Source organism: Lepus europaeus, chromosome 23 (genome assembly GCF_033115175.1).
Source record: "Lepus europaeus isolate LE1 chromosome 23, mLepTim1.pri, whole genome shotgun sequence".
NCBI classification, from domain to species: Eukaryota; Metazoa; Chordata; class Mammalia; order Lagomorpha; family Leporidae; genus Lepus; species Lepus europaeus.
The window spans coordinates 19,912,667-19,928,403 of NC_084849.1; the positions used below are offsets into that span (position 1 = coordinate 19,912,667).

The 15,737-nt window shown below is 58.5% G+C and overlaps 1 protein-coding gene across 1 annotated transcript; it reads left to right on the forward strand.

The window, feature by feature from the left end:
* Nucleotides 1-1,453: 1,453 nt before the first annotated feature.
* On the forward strand, nt 1,454-6,074 carry CRYBA4 (crystallin beta A4). Its single transcript, XM_062182479.1, has 5 exons — nt 1,454-1,498; nt 2,104-2,222; nt 3,894-4,035; nt 4,990-5,132; nt 5,927-6,074. Exons 1-5 carry the CDS (start codon nt 1,460-1,462, stop codon nt 6,072-6,074), a joined length of 591 nt encoding a protein of 196 aa, XP_062038463.1. The 5' UTR covers nt 1,454-1,459.
* Nucleotides 6,075-15,737: the final 9,663 nt, after the last annotated feature.

The following is a 15,737-nucleotide window of genomic DNA, read 5'->3' on the forward strand; positions in this document are numbered from 1 at the left end:
AAACCCCACGTAGGGTGCTGCTGTGCCTGTTTTACATACAAACAAACTGAGGCTCGGACAGGTTAAGGGACACACTCACAGTTACCCAGCCGGCAAGGGCGGGATCCGAACCAGAGTCATCGGGCCCCTGGCCAGCTCCTTCCTAAGCGAGGAGACGTCCCTCGCAGGCCTACTCCAGGGGCAGGTGCCGGGACAGGAGGCACACAGCGAATGTTGCAAGCCATGGCTATTTGGCAGGTGCACTACAAGCTTGCGATGCGTGTTTGTACCCACTGGCTCCTTGCCGTGCCCACAGAACCATCCGGACTCCTCCTGAGGGCCCTGGCCCTGCCCACCCCTCCTGCCTCACTCCCACCCACCTGGACCACCTGCATTTTCTTGTGGTCACCTCCACACTTTCGCTTAGCCTGCCCCTCTTTACGTCTCTGTCACGGATCTCTCCACCCCTCGGAGCCTAGTATAAACACCACCTCCTGCGTGCAGCCCACCCTGGTTGCTCCAGCTGGAAGAGGAAGAGGCAAAGAACAGGCATTTGTTGAATGTTTACTCCGTGACGGGCATGTGCCACAAGCTCCTCACAACACCGTCCTGTTTTACAGTGAGGAGGCCAAGGGGGACAATGACTTGCCCAGGGCCACACAGCAAGGAGAGCCTTTGTCCACTGCACAGCGTCCTGCCATAGGCACAAGCCCCGTGGCGCTGACTAAGGCAGACCTTGCGCCTCTGGCCATCCCTGTGGCTGATCCATCGTTCCCTCCCAGCTAGAGCTGGGGCTGCTGACTCCTCTGGCCTGGGCTTCTGCCAGGGCCGCCTTTTGTTTCTGTCACTCCCTTGCTGAGTCGGGACTTTGTCTCCGGGGGGCCCTTCTCCCCTCCCGGCCTATAAGAGCCCTGAGCTCCGCCGTCCCTGTTCTGACACAGTCTCTGGGCCCATCTCGGTAAGTCCCAGGTTGGAAGGAGGGGTGGGACCGGAGCCTTGAGTGAGCACCCAGGGAAGGTGGGGAGCCCGGGTTGCCCCATCCTGAGGACGCCACTGTGTCGTCTTGAACGCCAGCCCCATCCTAACCAGGGGCAGGCAGGTCCCAGTCATGCAGGCCGGCACCTGCCGCCCTCATGGCAAAGCGAGATGACTCCTGTTTGTCCCTTTGCCTGCATCTCTGCCGTGAGAGCGTCCTTGTTGGGTTTGGTGCTGCAATGCACCCACCAGCGGCAGCCACGGAAAAAATTCTCCCATGGTAACCAGAGCTGAGATCAGGGGTGAAGGCACTGGGAACGGGTAAGCTATGAGATGGTGACAGGGCCGGAGATGGCACTGGTCACAGATGGACAGGGTAGGGCTGGCCACCTGGCCCGGTCACATCTGGTCCCCACCTGGATCCCGCCAGCGTCAAGGAGGAGAAGAGAGTCAGGGCGGGAGATGACCCTTGATCCTGTTCTCTCCCTTGCAGGAAGGGGCCAACATGACCCTGCAATGCACCAAGTCAGCGGGACACTGGAAGGTAGGGCGTGGCCTGGGCAGGCGTGTCCAGGGAGTGCGGTGGGGGTAGGGAGACCCCCGTGCCTGGCTCCACAGAGTCCCCTCCTCACCCCGACGAGGAAGGAACCAGCAAGGTCCATTTTGCAGCTCAGGCAACCAGGGCTCAGAGTGGCAAAGGGAGTTGCTCAAGGTCACACACAAGGAGCTTGAAATTGAACTTGGGTTTTCTGGGTCCCAAACATGAGCTCATAATTATAGCGTCCCCGGGAGAGACAGCAAGCAGACCGTGAACACGGCTTCTTTGATCTTCTCTGTGTTTACAAAAAAGAAAAAAAGTTTCGAGCTTGTCAACTGCTCCATAACCTGGAGGTTTTCAAAGGTTTTCACCTCTGGGGTCTACACTGGGAAACCTGCAGTCCCACTTGGCAGTCGTGGGTGGCGCTAGAGAGCGGCCACACAATTACTGGGGGACCTGGGCTTTTGGTCCTCACCAGCTCCGGCCTCCCTTACCTGCCTGGCCCCCGGAGGCCTGTACATTTGCAGCCCACCCTGAGCCCCCACCCCCCGGCCCCAGTCGCCCATAGGATGCTGATGGGGACTGACCCCTGTCTTTTCTTCGGGGTGCAGATGGTGGTGTGGGACGAGGAAGGCTTCCAGGGCCGGCGGCATGAGTTCACGGCGGAGTGTCCCAGCGTGCTGGAGCTTGGCTTCGAGACTGTGCGATCTCTAAAAGTGCTGAGCGGCGCGTGAGTCCGGAGGGGCGTGGCGGGCTGGGAACCGAGGAGGGGTGGGGGGGGGGGGGACAGGAAGGGACCTGGCACCTTCCCGGGCTCCGACCGTGCAGGTGTGCCCTCCTGAGGTGCTGAGCCACGCACAGGACTACCTGTGTGGTTCGGTAGGTTGTGCACTGCCCAAGGGTAGGGCTCAGCATTCCCATGGTCCCTGCTCATCGGATGGAGCCGCTTGGCAGGGGGAAAACCTCAGAGCTGAGTGTTGGGTCTGGAGTTGCCCTCTTAGGCATAAACCAAAAGCCAAATTAGAAGGTAAAAATAAATACCGTATGTTTAGTAAAAAAAAAATGCACTGATTTGTAGCTAAATATTGTTGTGCGTGACTCTGAGGGTGATGCCTGCTTTCTTTTTGTTGAGAAAGAGAGAGAGCGAGAGAGAAAGAAGTGGGGGAGAGAGAGAGAGGGTAATGAGCTGTGGAGAGGCATTAAGGACATACTAATAACACGTGTTCTCCACCTCTCGGTCATTCACAGCCCCTGGATACGTGGCCACCAAGGATTCCAACTGTAGCAAGTGGGAGTAAAGGACTTATTTTTATTTTAAAGGTTTACTTGTTTGAAAGGCAGAGTCATGGAGAGAGAAGGCAAGAGAGAGAGAGAGAGAGGGAGAGAGGGAGAGAGAGAGAGAGAGATCTTCCATCCGCTGGTTCATGCCCCAGATGGCTGCATGGCCAGGGCTGGGCCAGGCCAAAGCCAGGAGCCAGGAGCTTCTTCCAGGTCTCCCATGAGAGTGGCAGGGGCCCAGGCACTTGGGCCATCCTCTGCTGCTTTCCCAGGCACATCAGCAGGGAGCTGGATGGGAAGCGGAGCAGCCAGGACTCGATCTGGTGCTGATGCTGGCACCACAAGCAGCTGGCCCTGAGACCTTAATTTTAATTTGGATTTAATCTTGATTTATTTATGTTGAAATGTAATTAATGAACTGCCTGTGACCAGTGACTACCACTTTGAGTAGAATGTTCTAGAAAGTGGACTGACAGGCGTGCACGGTGCCATGCCTGAGTGCCACCTGCAGCCACCTTGGATGATTTTCACGTTCGCTCAGCTTCTGCTTGGCACACAGGTGCGCCAGCGGGGGCTCTGGTGGGGACCGTGGCCCGCAAAGGGCTGTAAGCAGCTGACTTCGGACTTGGCCAGTGAGGAGGCACTGAGTCTGGGTAGGGTGGGCCAGGTTATTGGATAGACAGCAAACGCAAGGTGCACATGACTGCCTCCTGTGTCCCCTGTCCCACAGGACACCACCAAAAGCAAGGGGCCAGGTCATGGGAACTAGGAGTAGAGGAGGCTTGTGGCCGAGAAGGGACTTCCCTGTGCTGGTGGCAGCCTGCTGCTGTCCCCACCCGAGCGGCTTGTTTTCTTGGGGGACCCAGAGAGAAACCACTGGATCGGAAGTAGAGCAGCCGGCACTCCACCGTTACTCCGATGTGGGATGCCACCATCCCACATGGCAGTGGCTTCACCCCAGTAGTGTAACATGGGCCCCTGCCCCAACCTTGACACTGAAAGTGTCTCCAGGCCATCAGCTAGGGGCCCCTGGGGTCACTGTCGCCCCCTGAATGAGCCCTGTGGCTGAGACCTCTGGGCGGGGAGGGGGTCCCTCACTTCTGCTCTCTTCCTCTCTCTGCAGGTGGGTGGGTTTTGAGCACGCCGGCTTCCAAGGCCAGCAGTATGTGTTGGAACGCGGCGAGTACCCCTCCTGGGACGCCTGGAGCGGCAACACCGCCTACCCTGCCGAACGGCTCAGCTCCTTCCGCCCGGTGGCCTGCGCTGTGAGCCAATGCTCATTCTGGGGGCGGGGGGGGGGGGCTCCCTCCAGTGGGCGCTCCAGAGCCCAGCAGGGTGCTGGGGAAGGCAGGGGTCCCAGAGCCTACTACCCGTTTCTGGTACGTGCTCCCGAGTTGTCCATGGGAGACGCGTGGAGGTGGGCTTTGGATCCCCTCCTACACTCAAAACCATTGAGAATAGGAGAGGAACTGCGGTTTGTTCTGGAAGCAACCAGATTGGCGTGGAATGGCGTGAGGCGCCCTGTTTTACCATCCGAAGTTCAGAGGAAAAGGTGCCAGAAGGAGAAAAGTCACCCAGCCATGATTACAGCTGAGCTAGAAGCCCACTGTCAGGGGGCTGGAGATCGCCTCTGCTTCCCTCCCTCAAATGCCCACAAACCCACGGGGCTGGGCCAGGCCAAAGCCAGGAGCCAGCAAACCCATGCTGGCCTCCCATAGGGGTGGCAGGAACCCAATGGTTGGTGGCCAACACCTGCCGCCTCTCAGGTGCGTAGGCAAGAAGCAGAGGCGGTACCCAACCCCAGGCACGCCAGTATTGGAGGTGGGTGTGGCAGGGGTGCCTCACCTCACTGTACCACAACACCTGCCCGTTGCAGGATTTGCGCTCACAGAACTGATGCCCTTCCTCCTACCCTAGTGCGACACGCAGTTTGCCCCCTGTCCCTGCCCCCTCATGGCTGGACATTCAGGTTGATTCCCTACATGTTGATTGCTTTTATTGCTATACCCAAAGCCCTTGCAGCTCATTGGATCGTTGATGAGTTTCTTTGTGAATATTTCTACAAAGGGAATTTTGGGAAGTATCAGGTGTTCACCTCTTGTAAGGTTTCTGGTTCCTGTTGCCTTATTGCCCTTCTAAAAGGCTTGGGGGACAAGGGCGGGGGCATCGGGGTTTCCCGCTCCGCGCCCGGGAATCTGAGCCATTCCCTGTGCCCGTAGAACCACCGCGACTCGAGGCTGACCATCTTCGAACACGAGAACTTCCTGGGCAGGAAAGGGGAGCTGAGTGACGACTACCCCTCCCTGCAGGCCATGGGCTGGGACAGCAACGAGGTGGGCTCCTTCCACGTCCACTCTGGCGCGTAAGTGCATCCGAGGCTCTGCCTGGCAGGCGGGGAGGGGGAGGGACCCCGGGAGAAGAGTGTGCTGGGCGCATCTGGTCTGACGCCCGCTTTCCAGCGACCACTGAGGCTCAGGGAAGTAACATGCAGGATCTACGGGACAGCAAGTGACAGGTCACACTGGCGTAAGCCCAAAAGATATTTTTTGGTCCCTGTAACAGCTTCAGGCAAGCAGGTGCCTGCCTGGGCGTGGCTGCATTTTTACCATGTGAAAACAAAGAAGGTAGCTCCATCTTTCCATTCCTTTCCTTTCTCCCAAGGATTCCATCAAAGATTTCAGGAAAGGCTCTCATTGGTCAAACACGCATTGTGTGCTCAATTCTGAACCAATCACCGTGCTCACAGCAGTGGGGTTTTCTAATTGGCTGGACCTGGACCACAGGAGCGGAGTTTTCTTATTGGCTAGACCTGGTCATGTGCTCATTGCTAGCCACAGCCCCCTTTCCCCACCTGTCTGAGGAGGGGGAGGGCAGCAGGGTCTGTGGCAGAAGAGGGGAGATGGGAGCTTGGCCACAATGAAACAGGAGGGTCAAGTTCAGCGGCAGAAGGGGACTAAAGCCGGCTTCAGGTTCCGCGCCCATGGACCCTCCCCATTCCCCCCCCAGGAGGCTGAGGTCCTCACGAGGGAGGGGGCGTGGCGTGTCCCGGGCACTGAGGAAGGCAGGGTCTCCGGGCTGCGTGTGATGCCCGGGTCCCTTCATCCCTGTTCTGATGAGCGCGCTGGTAACGGGCCCCTGCCTGCCTCTTCCCTTCAGCTGGGTCTGCTCGCAGTACCCAGGCTACCGAGGTTTCCAGTACGTGCTGGAGTGCGACCACCACTCGGGCGACTACAAGCATTTCCGGGAGTGGGGCTCGCACGCCCAGACCTTCCAGGTGCAAAGCATCCGCAGGATCCAGCAGTGAGCCGCGCCTGGCGGGGAGGAGCGCGCGCGTGCCCGTCCGCTGTGGGGCAGCCCCGGAGGGCGGCCCGGCTCTTCGATCTGGCCCCCGCCGGTGCCCTGTGTGAACTCCGCACGCTGTGAGCCGGCCCGTGCACACTCAGCACAAAAAGCCTCAGAGTAATAAAGAAAAGATCGTTCGCTATCAGCTGTGCTTTTTGATTTTCTCAATCTTTTCCAAACCTATTTTTTTTCCATCATTTGCATTTCATTTTAGTGGTGTTTGCTTTTAATAATTCCTTCTTCCTATTTACGTTGGGTCTGCTTTGTTCTTAGTGTTCTATCTTTTTTGACTTATTTATTTATTTTACTTATTTCAAAGTCAGAGAGAGAGAGAGAGAGAGAGAGTCTTTCATCTGCTGGTTCACTCCCCAATTGGCTGCAATGGCCAGGGCTGGGCTGATCTGAAGCCAGGAGCCAGGAGCTTCTTCCAGGTATCCCAAGTGGGTGCAGGGGCCCAAGCACTTGGGGCATCTTCCACTGCTTTCCCAGGCCATTAGCAGGGACTTGGATTGCAAGTGGAGCAGCCAGGACTCAAACAGGTGCTCTGATACTGCAGGCTGGTACCTCGGGTGGCAGCTCCTCCCACTGCCTCACACAGCCGGCCAGCCTCTTTATTTCTTCTCAATTCCCTATGACATCTGATATCCTGAAGTCTCTCATCTAACACTCTTCACCTTCCAAAGAAAGCCCATCAAACAACAACAACAAAAAATAAACTCCCAAATCATTTACAGCCTAAGTGACAAGATGGTTCTCTCCTCTCCTCTCCTCTCCTCTCCCCTCTACTCCCTCCCCTCCCCACTCCCTCTCTCTGTCCCTCCTCCCACCCCTTCTCACTACCCGTCTCTTTATTACATAGATTTCCTTACTCTCTCTCATAAACTCTGTGACTTTTTTTCCGGATTCTCTTGACCCGTCTTCCCCCGTGCACAAATGTCCATGATCCGTGATCCGCCTGCCAGGAGCAGGCAGGCGTGGGGAGGAGCAGCCTGTGGGAAGAGAGAGCCTTCTTCAGCCCAGGGACATTTGCCCTGGAGCCAGTCCAACCCCTCCTTGTATCATCTCAGTCATCCTGTAGTCCACCTTCCCCGGGCTCTCCTGGGTACCAGGCTCTGGGAAACCCGATGACAAACAACCCACAGGAAGTCCCGCCTCCCACCCAGTGTGCCGGGAAGACAGATCTAGGCATGGCAGGTGAAGCCTGTCCTGTGACAGGTGCTGCAGTGGGGGAGGCTGGGAGGACAGAGGGTGGGGAGGGGCTGGTCATGGACTTCCCTTCTTCTTCTCCTTCTTTTTTTTTTTTTTTTTTTTGACTGGCTGAATTAGACAGTGAGAGAGACAGAGAGAAAGGTCTTCCTTTGCCGTTGGTTCACCCCCAAAATGACCGCTATGGCCGGCGCACTGCGCTGATGCGAAGCCAGGAGCCAGGTGCTTCCTCCTGGTCTCCCATGAGGTGCAGGGCCCAAGCACTTGGACCATCCTCCACTGCACTCCCGGGCCACAGCAGAGAGCTGGACTGGAAGAAGGGCAACCGGGACAGAATCCGGCGCCCCGACCGGGACTAGAACCCGGGGTGCCGGCGCCGCAGGTGGAGGATTAGCTTAGTGAACCACGGCGCTGGCCTTGGACTTCTTGTCTGAGCTCCACCCCTGGACATCCACCTGCCTGCTCAACACCTCCACGTGGGTGTCTCATACACGTCTTGGAGCCCGTGCTGAGCCTCTTCTAGATTGTTCCAGCCCAACCTTTGGGATGACCCATAACTCTGCCCCTTCTTTCCCACCCCACAATTGACTTGGGCTCTTCTGAGATGCACCAGGATCCAATCACTGCCACCCTCCACGCTGCTGCTACGCTGACCCAAGCACCCTCCTCTCTCCCCCTTAGAGTCTCTGCTTCTACTGCTGCCCAGTTAAAAATGCACGGTGCGATGGCCAGCATCTCTCTCTCTCTCTCTCTCTCTCTCTCTCTCTCTCTGTAACTCTGCCTTTCAAACAAGTAAATAAATCTTTTTAAAAGATTTTATTTATTTATTTATTTGAGAGGTAGAGTTACACAGAGAGAGGGAGAGACACAGAGAAAGGTCTTCCATCCATTGGTTCACTCCCCAAATGACCACAAAGGCTGGAGCTGAGCCGGTCAGAAGCCAGGAGCCAGGAGCCTCTTCCAGGTCTCCCATGCGGACGCAGGGGCCCAAGCCCTTCGGCAATTCTCTGCTGCTTTCCCAGGCTACAGCAGAGAGCTGGATTGGAAGAGGTGCCTGGATTCGAACCTGCGCTCCAATATGGGATGCCGGTGTCAGGGATGGAGACTTCACCTGCTACACCGCAAGGCTGGGCCGGCTTGTGAAAAAGGAAACTCCCAGGGCCTGTGCAAGCTTCGCGCCATCAGTATTGTCACGAGTATTTGTATGACTTTGTCTTCCTCTGACTCTTTGCTCTGCCATCTCCACCCCGACTCCACCTGCCCGAGGCCACGCAGCCTGTGACAGCATTCAGTCCGCCACGTGGGGTGTGTTGAAGACACAATGGGCACACATGGGCTTATCAACAGTAAGTTGCTGCATGCGTGTCGTCGTGCCTAAAAGGAGTTGAGACAGGGGCAGTCACTGAGCCCAGCGGTTAAGACGCCACATGGGACAACTGCGTCCTATGTCAGAGGACCTGGGTTCGAGTCCCAGTTCTTCTACCTACACTTCCACTCCAGCTTCCTTCACATGCACACCCTTGGAGGCAGCAGGTGATGGCTCAAGTATTTGAGCCCCTGTCACCCCCACCCCCCAAGACTGCAGTGGAATTCTGCGCTCCTGGCTTTGGCCTGGCCCAGCCCTGGCTGTTGTAGGCATTTGGGAGAGTGAATCAGCAAATGGAAAATTCTCTCTCCTTCTTTCTGTCTTGTCTCTGTCTCTCCGCCTTTTAACTATAAATAAATATGAGTGTTTAGGAAGCAGCTCCTCACACTTTAGTATGAATAACTGTAGAGCTGCTTATCAGATCCCTGGGGGGCAGGGCAGACAGTATTTGCCAGGGGAAGGAGTTTCCTTGGACTTTGAGGGGCAGCTGTGTTAACAGCGGCCGGAGGCAGGGCCAGGAGTGAGTCTGGCAACCATGGAGAAAGGAGACCCCAGATGCGTGCGGATGCTGGAGTGACAGGCAATAAAGAGACAATTTGTCGGGGGCCACCCGTGGGAGGGGAGGGAAGAGAGCGTGAAATTATTTTTCGTATCTTGCCAGGAGACCAATTTTCCTAGGCTATAAAGGCGAGGGAGCTTCCATTAGGGACGGTCTGGGCTCCAAAGGAAATGGTGGAATGGACAGGTCGGGGCATCGCGGGCTGCTCTAAGGATGACCACAGGAGCGGCAGCCCCGGACGGTCAGGGAACCCTGGACCCAGAGAGGGGAAGGCTCGCGTCTCAGACCCCGAAGCAAGTCTGTCCGCGTTGTGGCTCCCTGCAGCCCCATCCGCGGCTGCACGCTCTGGGTCCCGCGGGGTGAGGTGGGGGGGAGCAGGTGGGGCGACCTGCGCTGTCCGGAGCCCCCTGGCTTGTTTCCTCCGCTGGTAAAGGGCCCAGGAAGGCGCCATCTGGAAAAGTGCAGGCCAAGGTGCGGCTTCTCCCTCCCCCTTCCCTGAGCCCTCTCCGGGTGCCTGGCCCAGCCTGGCTGCTGCTTCCTCCTGAGCTCTGTCCCCGTCCCCGCCCCCACACCGCAGAGCCACATCAGAATGAAGCCCCCAGGAATGGAAGGGGTGAGGATGTTGTAGGATTACCCCCCCCCCCCCCAATCCCACGGTCCTCCCTTCGCTGGGGCGGAGCGAAGCAGCTGTGAGTTTGCCATCCCCAGGCCTCGCGCGGGATGAAGACTTGAGGAATGCTATGGACTCAGGCTGCTCTTGAGTGGGGCGTGGCCAGCTCGTGTGCGTGCCTCTGATTGGCCCACAGCGCTCGGGGCCTTCCTTTGATTGGTCAGCCATGGCACCCGGCCAATGCTGTCCTGGCTGGGGTCTGGAGGCAGCAGGTGGATGGCGCACAGCCTGGGGTCGTGTGGGGCCTGTGCAAGCAGAGCGAGCGGTAGGAGGGGGACCACAGGGGCTTTGCTGAATTCTGAGAATTACGGGACCCGCCTGACCGTGCCACGGCTGCCTTCCCTGAGTGAGTTCTTCACTAAGCTGTTGGCGTCTCACGAGCGACAAAGAGCAGACAGGAACTGCAGGCGCCAGCCCAGGGATCAAGCCTGCGTTAGAGGTGTTTGGGATGGGATCGAGTCCCGGATGCTCCACTTCGACCCAACTCCATGCTACTGCGCCTGGGAGGCAGCGGAAGATGGGCCAGGTCCCTGGGCCCCTGCCACTCACGTGGGAGACCCAGATGGAGTTCCTGGCTCCTGGCTTTCACCTGGCCCGGCCATTTGAGGACTGAACCAGCGCATGGAGGATTCTCCCCACCCCCATCCTTGTAGCTCTGCCTTTCAAATAAATAAATAAACTTAACAAGGAATTAGGGATAGTTGAAGAGCCCTACAGATCTGGGTGTGTTGATGAGAGGGAAAGAGGGAGAGAGGGAGAGGGAGGGAGGGAGACAGAGAGGGAGAGAGAGAGACAGAGGAAGAGGAAGAGAGTGAGCAAAGCGACTGTGTAAGCACTTATGTGTTATCGAGAAACAGCATAGCGATGGCGGTTACAGTAACAGCACCCCCCACCCCCCTCCGCCACCACCTTTCTGGAGAGGAGACAGAGAGGGCCCAGGGCCGCCCCCCCCACTCCGCCCCGTTATCTCGGAGCCAGCAGCCAGCAGCGCCAGGCCTGTGTGGATCCCCACTCCCTCACGCTGGGTAATGAGCCCGGAGCCCCCTCTGCAGGGCCTCGGCCCCGCCTGTGGGCGGCGAATGCCCGCCCACCCCTCCGGCTTCCGGAGCCTCTGTTTGCAGCCGCTGTAATTACAAGATTAATGGAGGGGAAATATCAGCGGGGTGGAGAGGCCCTTCCTCTTCCTGCCGGGAGCGCCCCAGCTCCCAGAACCTTCTGTTAACAGGAGACATCCAGACATCGGGGCAGGAGGCCCGTGGTCCCCACAGCTTCCTGCGGGGGGGGGGGGGGGGGATGAGCTGTTGTTTTTGGTTTCTGGGAGGAACTGCGGTGTCTGGAGGACCAGGCTGCTCGCTGACCCGCCCTGATGCCAGAGGGGAGGGCGGGACTCTGGTCGGGCCAGGGTGATTGAATCCAGGGTGGGCAGACACTGATGGTCGGTGCTGGGCTGTGACCCGGGTCAGTGGTAGCTTGGAGGTTGCCGCTAAAGCCAGCCTACAAACAGAGCGGCTTCAGATGCCCACATCTGCCATCAGGGAGCCTGGCTCCAAGTCCCAGCCCCGCTCTGGATTCCAACTTCCTGCTGGTGTGCGGGAACGGCTCCAGTGCTTGGGTCCCTGCCACCCACCTGGGAGACCCGGGTGGAGTTCCCGGCCCTTATCTTTGGCCCCCACCCAGCCCTGCCTGTTTTAGACATTTGAGGGGTGAGCCAGAGGCTGGGAAACCTCTCTCTCTCTCTCTCTCTCTCTCTCTCTCTCTCTCTCTCTCTCTCCAAGGGTCTCAAAAACAAACAAAAACAATGTAGAGAAAAGCAGAGGCAGAGACGGCAGAATGGGCCAGGCAGCCTGTTCTGCAGGTGGGTGTCTGTCCTTTACTTTCAAAGATGTCCTGAAACTGTCCCCAAGGAGAAAGGAGCTTGCTCCTGCCTTCCCACTCCCATTCCACAACAGGGGTCCCACGACGGCGGCCCCCTCCTCTGCCCCCCTGCTCCTTCAGCGTCTGCTGCCCCAGGCCCTCGCCTTCCCGGTCGCAACCTCCTCTTCTCTCAGTGAGCACCATCAGCCACCCCCTTACGCAGATGGGAAGACTGAGGCCAAGAGAGGCAGACCGACGGGCTCAAGTCTGCAGAGAACTGGAAGCACAGCCGGGCTCCGCACCCCTGACTGTCCAGGGCTCTCTTCCACTCTTCCCGCTCCGGAGCTGCTGTGAGGCCTTTTTCTCGAGGTTCAGCAAAGCCCTGCCCCCATGCCCTGTTTTCTAGGGGCTCCTCCCACGCTGGGAAACCTCCTTCGGAGACCTGCCCCGCACTGACACCTGGTGGTGAGATCTGGAAACACACCCTCCAAGGCAAGGCGGGGAGTCTCTGTTCAGACCCTGGGGTGGTGGGGCCCAAGGAACCGGGAAGGGAACGAGCGCCAGGTGCTAGGAGACTGAGAGTCCGCGCCGAGCAGAGGGGCCCTGGGCCGGCTTCTCTGCAGCGTTAGCCATCGCTGTGTCTCCATGTCTGGGCTTCCTTCTCTTTGCTGACACTCGATGTCTGGCCATTGCGGCCATTCGGGAAGTGGATCTCTCTCTCTCACTCTGCCCTTCAAATCCATCGAGAAGTCTTTAAAAAATAAAAGAGCTTGTCTACCTTCCACGGCCCTCTGTTTCCTTCTCTGTGAAATGGGCACAGTGTCTCTGAGCTGCAAGGACCTGCGTGGGTTTGAGAGGCTGTTCGGCTGGCATCAGCATCTGTCCTGCCTCCCATCGCCTCTTCCCCAGGGCTCTTCGAGGCCTGTCAGGATACAGAGGACAGCAGAAGCACCCGCATGTTGTCTTCGGCCTCCCTGCTCCATGCTGGGTAGGTCCGGTGGGTGCTCCTGCCAGGGCCTGGTGTCCTGGCCCCGGCCTCTGCCTGCCTCCGCAGGACCTGTGCTGCAGAACCTTCCACCTGGCTCCTGCACGTCCTGAGGCTTTGCAGGGAGCCCAGATGCAGCTCATACATGACGCAGGCGCTGTCCTGCAGGCAGCTGCGGCTTGGCCAAGGGGGGGCGGCTGCATGGGGCTGGGGGCCACAGAGACGGGCAGCGGGGGCACACCGGGCTGCTGCTCAGCTGAGAGGAAGCTGGCCTGGGGAAGTGTGGCGGGACAGGACGGGGAGGGGGGTGGGGATGGGGAGGGGCTCCCGAGGCCAGACCTGGATGCAGACCCTTGGTGTGGAATCCTGGCTCCGATGCCTTCTACCTGTGTCTGTTTAGCCTCAGTTTGTTCATCTGTAAAAAGGACACCATTAAGGGGCTGGCGCTGTGGTACAGTGGGTTAAAGCCCTGGCCTGAAGCGCCGGCAACCCAAATGGGCTCCAGTTCTAGTCCCGGCTGCTCCTCTTCCAGTCCAGCTCTCTGCACCCACATGAAAGACCCAGATGAAGCGCTGGCTCCTGGCTGGGCTCTGCCATTGCAGCTATTTGTAGAATGAGTCAGCAGATGGAAGACTTCTCTGTCTCTCCCTCTCCCTCTGTACAACTCTCTTTTAAATAAACAAATAAATCTTTAAAAGAAGAAGAAGTTTGGGGCAAATAACACACATTGAGCGTTTCCTGGGGCCTGGGATAAATGCTACAAATGCAATATGTCTTAACAGCCTAATGGTGTCATTTCTTTTTAGATTTATTTTATTTATTTGAAATAGTTACAGAGAGAGGTAGGGACAGAGAGAGAGGTCTTCCATCTGCTGGTACATTCCCCTATTAGCCGCAACAGCCAGGGTTGTGCCCATCTGAAGCCAGGAGCCAGGAGCTTCTTCCAGGCCTCCCACGCGGGTGCAGGGGCCCAAGGACTTGGGCCATCTTCCACTGCTTTCCCAGGTGCATCAGCAGGGAGCTGGATCAGAAGAGAAGCAACCGGGGCTCGAACCAGCACCCACATGGGACGCTGGCATTGCAGACAGTGCCTTAACCTTCTACCCCACAGCGCCGACCCCTGGTCCAGACTTCTTCAGTGTCTTTCCTAAGAGCGCTGTGCCATTTGCGCCGGGGGGAGCCATGAGGACGGGCTGCAGGCCTGCATCTGTGTCAGGAGAGGGACAGGGCACAGGAACCGGGCCAGGGCAGGCAGAGATGGTCACGGTGGCAGGGGCAAGAGAGAAGACATCGTCACCAACCCAGACAGGTTGTGCAGCCGGCTCGCGGTGGGGGCTGGAGATATTGGCCTGGCTTCAAGGGAGGCGCTGACTGTCGGGGAGACGGGTGGAGCCAGGAGACGCTGGGATTGTGTGGTTGTGTTGGGGCGGAGCCTGGAGCAGGCTGCTTCCCTGGGCTGGCTCTCTGGGGTCTTTCCAGAACTACAGCATTCGAAGCTTCAGGATCTGATCATTCTATGGCGGTATTTTGGTACAGCCGCGAAGACAGCTCGGGATACCTGCATCCCATAACCGGCCCCTGGTCCGATTCCGATTCCAGCTTCCTGCTAGTGTGCACCCTGGGAGGCAGCAGATGGTAGCCCAAGTCCTTGGGTCCCTGTCACCCAAACCGGGGAGTCCCGGATGGAGTTCCTAGCTCCTGGCTTTGGTGTGGCCCAGCCCTGGCTGTTGTGGGCCCCTGGGGAGTGAGCCAGCCCACGAAATAGCTCCTTCTCTCCCTCTCTTTCTGCCCTTCAAACATAAATAAAGTGCTAAAAGATCCAGCCATTCTTCTAAACAACAGACATCAAGACGTCTGCTGTGTGCAGACCTGTGACCCATGGGTTGAAAAATACAGCAGGACACCTGCCTGAGGAGTGTCCCAGGCTGGTCATGGGGTGTGTGTGTGTGTGTGTGTGTGTGTACAACAGACCAGCAAGTGCATTTATAATCACACCCTGTGCCGTTGGGACCATGTGTGTCCAAGGCATTGACTTCCATCTGGAGGTCAGACAAGGTTCCCTGGAGGCCTAGAGGCCAGGCTGGGGCAGGGCTTGGTGACCGTGAACCTGGAGCCCTTGCAAGTGGAGGTGAAACTGGTTCTTTGTGCTGAGGTCAGCGGGGACCGTGCACAGGGGAGCGATGAGGTCAGCTTTGCATTTCTAGAATCTTCTGGCTTGCAGCAAGGGGGAAGGGAGTGGAATGGGACCGAGTCGGGGCTGATGGGGGCTGGGAGGATGGTGGAGCCCTGGTGGGGTGCAGCTGACCCGGTGAAATGTTCAAGATGGGTCTGGGCTGCGTCGGCTCTCTCTCGGTGCTGGGAGAGCAACAGCGGGACACACGCCCGCGACGTTAGCGTGAGGTGGGGGAGGGGCGGAGTCTGGGTACAGTCTGGGGCAGCGTCTGTCCGCGCAGGGAACCTCATCTCCCCCTGCTGAGGGCGGCGGCGGGGGCAGGGCGGTGGGGAGGGCGGCAGCTGCTGTGCTGGCGGCTGCGGCCTGTGCGGCAGGAGAGGCTGGCCGGAGCAACAGCACCTGCTGGGGCGGGGAGGGCCCCCCCGGAGCAGGTGCAGGGCGTCTGGCAGGGGGTCTGTTTGCAGATGGATTACTACGAGATGGGCGGCACACACTCTGCCCCGCTCTCTGCTGTCGGGACACAAAGGCTCAGACAAAGGAGTGGGGTGGGGGGCGGAGGGCAGGGCCGTGCATGTGGGCACGCACACACATGGCCCACGCCTGGCGCAGACAAAGGGGAGGCGGGCAGAGGCGAGGAGGGCCACGGAACAAGAGCATGGGGCAGCGGGGACGCGGCCCGTGGCCTCAGACAAGGCCACCTTGCTCTGGGCCCCACAAAATGAAGAGGTTGGGGGACATCAGGGAGCGATCCCCCAGTTTTCCCAGTTGGGATGGGCTTGTTCCTACAGGACCTTGGGATGGAGATCCCATGA